Source organism: Chrysemys picta, chromosome 6 (assembly GCF_011386835.1).
Source record: "Chrysemys picta bellii isolate R12L10 chromosome 6, ASM1138683v2, whole genome shotgun sequence".
Lineage (NCBI taxonomy): Eukaryota > Metazoa > Chordata > Testudines > Emydidae > Chrysemys > Chrysemys picta.
The window spans coordinates 94,660,195-94,672,368 of record NC_088796.1 but is presented as its reverse complement, the minus strand read 5'-3'; the positions used below and the strand labels follow the sequence as shown (position 1 = coordinate 94,672,368).

Genomic DNA, 12,174 nt, shown 5'->3' with positions numbered 1-12,174 from the left:
CTTATTGGTGGGACAGTGTGGGAAAGCTGCTGCTGTTATAACTGTTCTATAGAAAAACAAGGGACTTCTGTGCCCAAGACTGTCAAGCTGGGCTTCTTAAGGTGAACATAGGCACCGGCTGACATGGTTCACAGTTGTCCCTCAAAGCGTACCCCTTCTGCCACGAGAAGGAGACCCTAGCACATGCTTACCTCCAGTCTGTAGCCCAACTTCTGACTCCTCCAGAACCTTCTGCTGAGATTCTGGTTTCCTTTTTCTTCGCATCTCTGGGTACTCCATCCGTGGCCCCACCAAGTCATAAGACCTCAGTTCAACCTTGGCACTGGCCAAGATAACTCCCTGGACTAATGGATGGGTGATGCTCAACAGGGTGGGTGATCAGTGATTGTGGGATCTTCTTTCTTTTCCTACCCTTTTCACACATTTGGGCAGAGTTCCTCTGGACAGTGTCCACCAACTCCTTCACAGAGCAGTGGCACTGTCCAGGGTTCTCTGCTTCATGACCCCATCTGGTACTCTTCTTTTGAACCTTTGATCCTTACACAGTTGAGTGGATGGGCCCTTCATCCTGGGTAGGTCAACACCCACCCTCTTGAGAATTCAAGTAGGCTTCTTGGGCACTAAATTCACTAAGAGACAATAAAAAGTAAAGTTCTAAGCTGAATGTAAAACGGAGTTGTTGTCTCTCATATTGGGTTTTTAATTAATTAGGAGGAAAAGGTGTTTGGTTTTTTTTCTTGTTTTTGTTTTTTTTTTAAGGCAAACTTACTTTTTATTTCTTAGGTAATTAAAAATCCAACCTAAGACTCATGTTGACTTGTCTTGCTGAGTCAGCCTCATATATATATATATATATATATATATATTTTTTTTTTTTTTACTGAAATATAACTGTCTCCGCATATTATGTTCTATTCTTGAGCATCTGTATAACTTGTAAAATGTATTGCAAAATTTCTTTGGCTCCAGACATACGAACACTTAAACTTGTGTATGACATTACTCACAAGTAGTTCCATTGATGCCAAATGAGGTTTCTCACATCAGCAAAATTATGCATACACTTAAGTGTTTGTAAGACTAGGGCCTTAGTTTTTACAAAGAGGTGTCCTGTCCAGCAATCTTGGTGATGTAGGGCAGTGGTTTTCAAACTGCTGGAACGCGGAATGTAAGGCACTGGGTCACAGCGGTTCTGGTCAGTGCTGCCGAAAGGGCCGTTAAAAGTCCCGTCGGCGGTGCTGCCCGGCTAAGGCAGGCTAGTTCCTACCTGTTCTGACACTATGCTGTGCCCCAGAAGCGGCCAGCAGCAGGTCTGACTCCTGGGGAGCAGAGGGGGGGCACGGGGCTCCATGTGCTGCCTGAGCACAGGCTCTGCACTCCCATTGGCCGGTGCCTGCGGGCGAGAGCCACGCGGAGCCGCTTGCGCCCCTCCACCTAGGAGCCGGACGTGCTGCTGGCCATTTCTGACATCGCAGACTGCGCTGCACCCTAGGACAGGCAGGAAGCCTGCCTTAGCACCCCCTCTGTGCTGCTGACCAGGAGCCTCCTGAGATAACCCCATGCCCCAATCCCTAGCCCTGAGCCCCCCCAAACCTGGAGCCCATTCATGCACCCCTAATCCCTGGCCCCCTCCTGCACCTCAGCCCTGAGGCCCTCCCACAGCCCAAACCCCTCATCCCCCAGCTCCGTTTGGTTGCAGGTATCAACAATTTTCTTCAGTGGTTTTCAAACTTTTTTTCTGGCAACAGTTGATGATGGGTGAAGAGGAATACCTTTTCTGTCCCAGAGAGTTGGGAACTATCCTTGTCTTAATTTTGCTCTCCTGTTTTGGCTTTGTTAATGTGATGTCCAACTGAAGTCTTGACCACTTTTTTTTTTCTAGGCAAAATTCATTTTCAGTATTTGGCTTGTGGTCATGCACTGGACTGGAACTCAGGAGATCTGGGTGCTATTGCTGGCTCTGCCACAGACTTCTTATGTGATCTTGCTCAATTCAGTTTATCTCTGTTGTCTGGGTTCCCCACCTATTAAATGGTGTAGTAGTACTTCCTTTGTCTGTCTTGTCTAGTTAGATTAATAGAATCAGAGGGTTGGAAGGGACTGCAAGGATCATCTAGTCTGACCCCCTGCCAAGATGCAAAACTTGTTGCGTCTAAACTAGAGACCCCCCCCCCCCCCCCGAGGAGCATGGAGTAATGTTTGAGGGGGTGAGGTTGGGGCCCAGACCAGCCCACACAAGGGAAAGGAAGGGAGTGTTGCCCCGTGCCTGGGGACCCAGCCGCCGGCCCCATTACACCTGTCCACATCCCCCCCCCTCCTGGAGCTGTGGCCTGGCTCCTTGCGGAGGTGGGGTATACAGGGATAAGGAGGGACGCAAGGTAAAAGGTTTAGGGACCACTGGTCTAATCCATCCAAGACAGATGGCTATCCAGCCTCCTTTTGAAAACCTCCAGTTAAGGTGTTTCCACAATCTCCAGAAGCAATCTGTTCCATTGTCCTATTCTTACGGTTAGAAAGTTTTTAGTGAGATTTAATCTAAATCTGCTAGGCTGTAGTTTAAACCCATTGCCTCTTGTCCTTCCTTCTATGGCAAGAGAAAATAACTTTTCTCCATCTTTTTTATGGCAGCCTTTCAAGTATTTGAAGACTGCTGTCATGTCCCCACCTTAATCTCCTCTTTTTCCATACTAAACGTACCCAGTTCCTTCAGTCGTTGCTCATATGGCTTGTGTTCCATCCCTTTGGTCATCTTTCCAGCTTCTCTACATCCTTTCTATATAGTGGTGACCAAAATTGGACACAGTACTCCAGCTGAGGCCTAACCAGCACAGAGTAGAGCAGTACTATCACTTCCTGTGACTTGCATGCTGTGTCTCTGTTAATGCAACCTAAGATTGTAAACTCTAAAATGAAGACACAGGTATAATTTGTGAAGTCACTTTTTAAAAACAAACAAACAAAGGCAAAAATAGTTAAAACTTAAAAATTGGACGGTAACAGGCTGTGAACCCAGAGATAGTGGAACCTAGTGATATTCTAACAAAGAGCTCACAACCTTTAATGGGCAGAAGGTTTAAAACAAATAAAAAGAAGTTCCTCTTCACACAGCGCACAGTCAACCTGTGGAAACTCCTTGCCTGAGGAGGTTGTGAAGGCTAGGACTATAACAGGATTTAAAAGAGAACCAGATAAATTCATGGACGTTAAGTCCATTAATGGCTATTAGCTAGGAAGGGTAAGATGGTGTCCCTAGCCTCTGTTTGTCAGAGAGTGGAGATGGATAGCAGGAGAGAGATCACTTACCTGTTAGGTTCACTCCCTCTGGGACACCTGGCATTGGCCACTGTCGGTAGACAGGAGACTGGGCTGGATGACCTTTGGTCTGACCCAGTATGGCCATTCTTATGTTCTTATGTAACCTTGCTTATAGCTGTTTCCATTGCTTCACGCTGAGCTCAGGTCTACAAAAAGTTAAGCTGACCCAGCTATGTCTTTTTGGGTGTGAAAAATCCATGCCCCCTGAGCAACATGGTTAAGCCAGCCTAATCCCTGGTGTAGACAGGGCTAAATTATGGAAGAATTCCGTGAACCTATCTACCACCTCTTGGGGAGATAGATTAACTATATTGACAGGACAATCCCTCCCACTGTTGTAGTAAGTGTCTATGCATAACTGTAGGGTTTCAAGGGAAGGCAGTGTTTTTTTTTTTTAGAGATGGAGGATCTATGATTAAAAACTTCTTTGCAAATGATTTAATAGCTGATTAAAAACACTGTGGATTTTAGTAATGTCCAACTTGCCTTGTAGTTATGAAGAGCATTCAACTCATCACATTGAGATAGATGGGAGTTACTCAAGCATTCATTTATTCTTTTAAACTCTAAAACAGAAGAAAAAGTCTCCTATTTCCACAATTAAACAAATACAATGGATTAATGAAAAGAGACCCTAGTTTCACTGCTTGCCTGCCCGGAGGCTGCCCAATCAGAGAGCCAAGAAGCCTGGGCGGCTGGCCTCTGCTCCCAGCTGGGAGCAAGGAGCAGAGACCCTGGGGGGGCAGTTGGGCTCCCAAGAGTGAGCTGTGCTCTTATTGCCCCTGTTCAGTTGGTGGAAGCGCTCCTGCTGAGGATGCACATCGCTGACAGAAGGAGGATAGTATGGACATCAGCCACTGCAATAATTACTGTAGTGGCCCTAATATAGGTCGACTTAGGGCTGTAGTGTAGACATTCCCAAACTCTGGATATCCCTTCCAATATTTAAAACTTGCTATAATCTACAATAACACTCAGCTGCTTAAATTGATGGCAGTTTAGTCTACTTGCCTTCCAAAACACAGTTTCAGACTTACCACAAGTTAGAAGAATTAATGTAGCTTGTATAGTTATTGGATAAACTGATTTTAGATTGAACTGTAATTTTATTCAGTTCTTTATACTGCCATCCGTATATTTTACACATTTATTTGCTGGTCTGCATTCTAAACTTGGTATGTCTCATACTCGCTTATTCATCCGTGAACAAGCCCTACCTGTTTGTTAAATACAGTATATAAAGTAGTCTTGCAATTCTGTTTGATGAATGTGTTTTGTGGAGTGGCTGGGAGGTTGAGTGAATAAATAGGAGTGTCGTGTTTTGTTTTGTTTTTTGTTTTTTTTTTCTTTCTCCCCTCATCATGGTAAAAGGTGGTATGTAGGGGTTTTGGTTTTTTCTTTTTTTTTTTAGCATAGGCTGGTAAACTTGCATGACAGGCTTGCAAGGTTTATGAAGTATATCTTGTCTGAATGAATAAATACAGTATATAACTTGGTCTCCAGATGAAGCCAAGAATATATATCCCTCGATGCAAGGTTGGGAAAAGTTTGCTCAAGAGCCACATCTAATTTTCATATACTGGAACAGAGATGCAGCCTGTGGAGACTACACATTCCAGGATGCAAAGCTTGATCCTGAATCAAGTTGCCTAGCTAGATCACTTCAAAGATCTGAGCTGCCTAGCACTTCCCCCTAAAAGATAAGGGGATAGCCATGGGCTCTGTTGTAGATGTCTGAGGTCCTCCTATTGGCAATCACTGCCTCTTGCTTAATGTAGCTGGTAAAAAATTTACCCCATTGCCTTCTTCATAGAGTCTGAGAGAGATTTTAAGAAGCTTATTTGTTAAGTTAATTTTACTGTATGAGGCATTTAGTTAGGAAGGCGTATTTAAGTGGGATGTCTGGGAAGCTTCCAGGTTATGTTTTCTCACATCTGAAGTTCAAGAACCAAGAAGGTGGCAGAGGTAAAAGACATAGAAATCAGAAAAGGGGGAAAAATATGGGCCAAGTGGAATGGGAGAAGTGGGCAGACTGTTAACTTTAGAGTAATAACTGGTAAAAACAAATAAGTAGTCTAATTATATTTTACTTGTGTTTATTTTTAAGAGATGAAATTGGGTTAATACCCTGTCCTGAAGCCAGGTATAACCGGAGCCCTATAGTCCTCGTAGAAAACAAGCTTGGCGTGGAGAGTTGGTGTGTCAAGCTTCTTTTGCCATATGTCCACAACAAACTCCTCCTCTATAGACAAAGAAAGCAATGGCTGAACAAAGATGGTAAGTTACTTGGTTGACTGAATTCCTGTATGTTTCCTAGTATATAGTTTTTGATCATCTCTGATACAACGCAGTCTACTTTAAATGTATACTTGGTAGTGTATTGGAATAACCTAGTGAAATGGGGAGGGGGAGAGGAAATTGCAAGTTGTTTCTACCTAGTTGAGATTCCAACTCCTTTTTTGTCCCCAAGCTGTAAGTGGTGTAGAGAGAAGCTATTCCTTTGCCTAATTCAGGAGAAATGTTACTGTGTTGGGAGGAAATTTTATCTAACTCTCCTTGGCCAGGAGACTGGTGATATATAGCTCTTGGTGGAAGAGGAGTGAGGGGTTTTCAAGGCTTATAGGACCCAAGGGGGAAATCGTTTATATAAACAAATCGATATTCTAGGGCTCCTGTTTACTTTACTAACTCACTTTCGCAAATTTCTAAAGATATTGCTGACTTTGAATAGTTTTCACAGCCCTTTTCCTAAAAAGGATGTTAAGTTCTGCTTCATTTGTGGGAGTATAAGTTAGAGAGGAGGGATAGCTATGAAATTTGACAAATGACTTTTATGGATAAAATCACTATTTTTCTGTAAGACAAAGTTGTGTTTTATGTAAGCTATGGATGAAGGGTAAGATCTGTCTGAGCAATGTGAAATTTCCCATTGTTATTCCATTGAAACATAGACTTGTCTCTCTGTGAAAAACTGAAAATACCATATACCTCTTGTAAATGGACTGAAAACTCTGTTCAGTAGATTGGTACAGCAGCGTGGATGTTACCACCACAAATCTATTGCATTGTGGAGGGGTGGGTGGGAGAACCTCCTTCGAGTCACAGGATCATGCTAGTATCAGAGGGGTAGCTGTGTTAGTCTGAATCTGTAAAAAGCAACAGAGGGTCCTGTGGCTCCAATACTTCTGTTAATCTTAAAGGTGCCACAGGACCCTCTGTTCCTTTTTATAGGATCATGCTAATATACTTTAAAAAATGTGAACAAGAAAGGAAAGGAGGACTGTGTTGAAAATGCTTTGCTACAGTGGCACGAGAATACTCAAACATCTTATAGGTCTATCATCATATCACACAATAGACTTATAAGATGCACCCTTTCCTGCCCCAAAGCCGTGGAAAATAGAAGTGCGTTGCAGCATACCCTCATGGCCAATGGATTTGAGCTGTTTCAAACCAAAGGGTACATTGAACTCCAAAGTCCGTGGCCCCTCACAGATCGTGCCTTGCTGTCAGCACCCTCTCAGTCCTGGTGATTGTAGCTGTGACAAGATTACATGGGCACAAAGGCAACCTTAGGTAGGTTCTGAGATATTTTGGGCTTTTTTAGGTTAAAACCATTACCTTTAAATGACACTGGGAAACCAGGAGGCAGCTGATGCAAATCCTAGAATGCAATAGGGTCTCCTAATGAGATATACCACTTACTAAGTGAGCTGCAGTACTCTGCACCAGTTGGAGTTTCCAGGTAGATTTTAGATGTATCCCCAAGTAGGGTTTGCCTAGATTAGGGAAGGACATCAATATTCGCTAGTCCCAATTTTTCACTAGTGTAGACACGTCTTGATTTAGGTGGTTGAAGTCCACCGTAAGCGCTCCATTATTTATGTTTTACGTGAGGTGTAGAACTGGTTGTCTTCAACCTAATGTTGGCATGTTAGTCCCTTTTGAATTGCTAGCTCTCACAAGATATATATATATATATACATACATACACACACACACACACACACACTCTGGATAATATGAAGGAAGATGATTGAGCCTTCTGGGACTCTCTCTGTGAGCAGTCTAGAGATGGAGGATGATGCCCATAATTAGGGCTCTGTGTTTGTCACAGAGGTCACAGATTCTATGACTTCCTGCGATCTCTATGGCTTCTGCAGCGGCCACTGTGGCTGACCTGAAGACCACCCAAGCAGCTGACCCTGGAGCCAGCTGCTCAGGCAGCCCTGGGGACAGCCACACCAGCTGCTGCTGGTGCAGCTCTGCAGCCAGCCACACCAGCCTCTGCTGGAGTGACCCTGGCCCCGCTGCACCAGCCCCTGCTCTGGCAGCCCTGGGCAGCTGGCTCCAGGGACTGCCCTAGCAGCAGCCGATGCAGCTGGTCCTGGGGACCGCCTGAGCAGCAGTCGCAGGGGCAGCCGGACAGCTGCAGCTCAGTGGCTCCCGGCAGCAGTCCTGGGGGAGCTGGAGGAGTAGCAGATGGAGCAGCTATTGGCCTCCTGAGCCTCCCTCCCTCAGCGGTGGCCAGAGTAGCCACTGACCCCCCGGGCCTTCCTCCCAGCAGCAGGACCCCCAGTTCTCCCCCGACAGTGTCCCCCTCCCCCCCCCCCCCCCCCGTTATGATTCAATCGGGGTATTTACGGTATAAGTCATGAACAGGTCACAGGCTGTGATTTTTGTTTTGTTTGTTTCTTTCCCGTAACCTATCCATGACTTTTACTGAAAAATACCCATGATTAAATAGTAGCCTTACCCCTAATGACTCTTCAGGTTTATTTAGGGAGGAGGGAACCTGACCTATTTCAGAACATTTCAGTTCACCCATAGTCTCTGGCAGGTGGAACTGGACTATTTTGTGAACAATGGCATTACATGCCAAAAATATATCTAGCAGAATGAGCATGCGTGTACTTTCCTTGTCTCTGGATGGGGGAAGTTTATCTATCAGAACAGCAGGTGCCATCTCTGTCAGGTTTCAGGCCAGGTTACTGTGCAGAGGAATCTGTTGTACTGGTAGCTAACAGTCTACCAGTGTCTATAGTGCAGTCTTTGTGACATCTACAGGGTGACAAGAGTCAAAGCATGTCAGTACTTGGAGTTGTCTTGCCACAACTTTCTATATACTCTATAATCAGAAATAGAAGATTTGATATTGTTCAAACAAAGTGGTGGTTTCTTCATCAAAGGCCACATAACCTCCTTAAAAAAAGGCTGGCAATATGCTATCTCTAAGAAAGACACTGACCGTTTCCACCAGTCATGGACCACGTTTTGTCCTGATGCACAATGAGTTAATTGCTGCTGGATAACTGCAGCCCCACTACTGATACTCAATTCAGTTGGCAGGTTATTGCCCAGAAATAATTCTCTTCCAAGCAGCCAATAGCATTTAATACAGTTCTCATGATGTGCTGTTGGGATCAGGTAAAAGCGTCTGTATTTGTTTCTGAAAAATGGGCTTTCACAAAGAAATATCTGCTTTTGTTCCTGAGCTTGAGACTATTGTGGCTTTAGTTGATTGGAATTAGGGAGACTGGGCTCCTTCCCCACTGGTGCAGTAGGCTAATCATGACCGGGATGCAAGCAGGGCTGGCTCCAGGGTTTTTGCCACCCCAAGCGGCGCCAAAAAAAAAAAAAAAAGCTGCAATCGCGGCAGCAATTCGGCGGGAGGTCCTTCGCTCTGAGTGGGAGTGAGGGACTGTCTGCCGAATTGCCGCCGAATAGCTGGACGTGCCGCCCCTCTCCGGAGTGGCTGCCCCAAGCACCTGCTTGGCAAGCTGCTGCCTGCAGCCGGCCCTGGATGCAAGGAGGCACACAGACACGCAAACTTCAGCAAGAAGGTTGTTTTTCCCAACCCAGAGATGGAGGTAACTGGGCTCAATGGAACTTTCCAAAGATTGAAAGGAAAGATTAAGGTTTAGGTAAGGGAATATATGCATATAGGGATTTTTGCTCTGCATATTATTTACGTTTGGGTGAATGAATAATAAATGGTTTGTTTTGGAGAAGCTGTTTTGGGGTTATCGTAGTCAGCTTGCTGGTCACAGGTCCCCAGAGGACAAGGGCTTACAGGTTCCAAACATGAAAGCCCCAATGGTGTTAACCTGGGTAGGAAATGGGGCTGCCACCCAGAGATCTAGTCCAAGAGTGGTTGGACTGCAGGGTTCCATCCTTTTGAGACAGTGCAGAAAGTCACTCAAAAGGGACTCTGAAAGATCTAAAATGTAGCTTGCCTGGTAACTGTGGCTAGGTCTACACTACCCGCCTGAATCGGCGGGTAGAAATCGACCTCTCGGGGATCGATTTGTCGCGTCCCGTTGGGACGCGACAATCGATTCCCGAATCGACGCTCTTACTCCACCAGCGGAGGTGGGAGTAAGCGCCGTCGACAGAAAGCCGCAGAAGTCGATTTTGCCGCCGTCCTCACAGCGGGGTAAGTCGGCTGCGATACGTCGAATTCAGCTACGCTATTCACGTAGCTGAATTTGCGTATCTTAAATCGACTCCCCCCTGTAGTGTAGATGTAGCCTGTGACATCAGTGTAATGCTGTTTGACAATAACAAGATCTGGATCATTTCCATGAGTGCATTAGGATCCCATCTAGTTGTTACTGATGCATTCATATCTGACAGAAACCTATGACTATATCTGATCTCAAATTCTCAGTTTGAGAACTCTTCTAAAACTCCGTAGAAAACCATTTATGTTTTGTATTTAAATTTAAAGTCTGACATGGTGTCAGAAACAAATGTGCATTTGAAGTGATAACTGACTTAGATGGACTAGTCAGAACATTGGCTTATCATACAGGCACCGGTGAGGTAGGTGTGTGTGTGTGTTGTCTGGCAGGTCCTTCACATGCAGTATTTCCTAATTGGACCTAGATTGTTATAGAAGAGTCCTGCCCCAGAAAAGCCACAACAGACAGACAAAAGGCTTTCTACATGTGTAGTCCAAATTAAACATATAATGCAAAACTTATTTCATTTTTGGACATAAGCAAGAAGGCAACCATTGGTTCTTATTTAGCCTCCAGCTCCCTTCTAGCTAAGTTTGTCCTATTCTCATAGAATCAGGTGCTTTGTTGCAGTGAGACTCAGATCTGCAAACAATATTTGCTCATTCAATTATTCTTAGCAATGTTCAGGGTTGGAAGTTGAAGTCTTTTAATTCTGTCTCTGACAGAGCCTGTCTGAAGTCCTTTCATCCCAAAATACAGACCATAAAACTGTCATCTTACAAATATTTCAGCGGTGTGAAATCCAGGTTTTTGTCTCTTTTTTGTTTTGTTTTGTTTTGTTTTGTTGTTTTGTTTTTGTTTTTTCCCTCCCCCCCTCTTGAAGAGAGACTCCCTTCTCCATTGTTTTAACAGAAAGCAAACACAAAAAGTGCCTGGTGCGAGATGGTCTGCAAAATTTTTCAGGTTTGTCCAACTTTTAAAGTGATTATCTGTATGTTCTGAAGACTCTGCTATGTTAATGACCTGCTTTATATGCCAAACTTGGCTTTAAGTGTTGGATGACATGCTTTACCCTAAACTGAATATTGCCTTTGTCAAGACAGAGAAGTTTGGCAGAAAGCTGAAATGATGGAGAGGCTGAATGCCGAAAGAGTCAATAATCCCATGACTGAGTTACAGAAAGGAATTTGTTTTCATGTAGCTTGTTATACATAATCTTCCAAATGCAGACATTACTTGACTTAGAATCTAAACTGTGATATCCTCATATACTAAGGCCCCACTTGGGACTTCTTACTCAGGGAAAACTCCTTTTCACTTTTAATAGAACTTTGCATGGTGGGCAGTTCTCTTCTGGTTATAATGCCAAGTATAGATTTGGTTCTCATTGATGCTAAAGTCATTAGCCTCTTGGGTGGGAAAAAGTTTGGCAATTGTATTCCAGTCTTTTCCAATGGGTATAATAGTTTATGGAATATCCAATCTTAAATACAAGAGTGAAAATAAATGGTTCTTGTTCAAATATCAACTCTTGCAAGTGGGAAATGATACGTAATGATAATTTGCTAGCAGGATCTCATAAGAAGCAAAAAGCAACAGAGGGTCCTGTGGCACCTTTAAAACGAACAGAAGTATTGGGAGCATAAGCTTTCGTGGGTAAGAACCTCACTTCTTCAGATGCAAGTGCATCTGAAGAAGTGAGGTTCTTACCCACGAAAGCTTATGCTCCCAATACTTCTGTTCGTTTTAAAGGTGCCACAGAACCCTCTGTTGCTTTTTACAGATTCAGACTAACATGGCTACCCCTCTGATACTTGACACCGTAAGAAGCAAGTACATTGTAATGAGTTATTGATTATTTATTGAGACAATTGCTTAATCTACAGCTGGTCCTTGTTATGTACTTAGAGAGAAGGAAATTCAGAGGTTTTTTTGGAGTCCAGAAAAATAGGACAGTGACTAAGCCACCTTGCCATAGTTTTAGTTGGAGAAAGAATCTTACTAAACTTCTATGGAAAACTGAAGGTTTTGGTTTACTGCCAACTTGAACAAATAAAAACTCATCTGTTTGCTACACACTTTGTGATCCCTCCCATAATGTTTAGATTTATGCATGTATACTGAATATACTGTGTGTAGTGTCATCACAAATTGTTCAGCTGATTACTAGAGGTTATTGTGAATATCTTCAGTCTAAATGGTCAGTTACCACATACTGTTTAGCATTGTATATTTCATGGTCTTCTTTATTCCAACAAGGAATAAAAGGAGTCTCTCTGATATTTTTATTTACAATTGAGAGCATTAATATGTAGAGTGTAATTTCAAGATGCTTGTTTAGGCATTACAGGGCATCTGATAGTCAGGGCCGGCTCTGGCTTTTTTGCCGCCCCAG

General features: G+C 43.8%; 1 protein-coding gene across 2 annotated transcripts in view; it reads left to right on the top strand.

Annotated features, from left to right (window-relative positions):
• Positions 1–12,174, top strand: part of PTAR1 (protein prenyltransferase alpha subunit repeat containing 1) — a 63,743-nt gene that overhangs the window by 1,797 nt on the left and 49,772 nt on the right. For both annotated transcript variants that reach the window (XM_042850606.2, XM_042850607.2), the window contains exon 2: positions 5,423–5,592. In XM_042850606.2, coding sequence (XP_042706540.1) covers positions 5,423–5,592 — 170 coding nt within the window. The remainder of the gene's footprint in view (positions 1–5,422; positions 5,593–12,174) is intronic.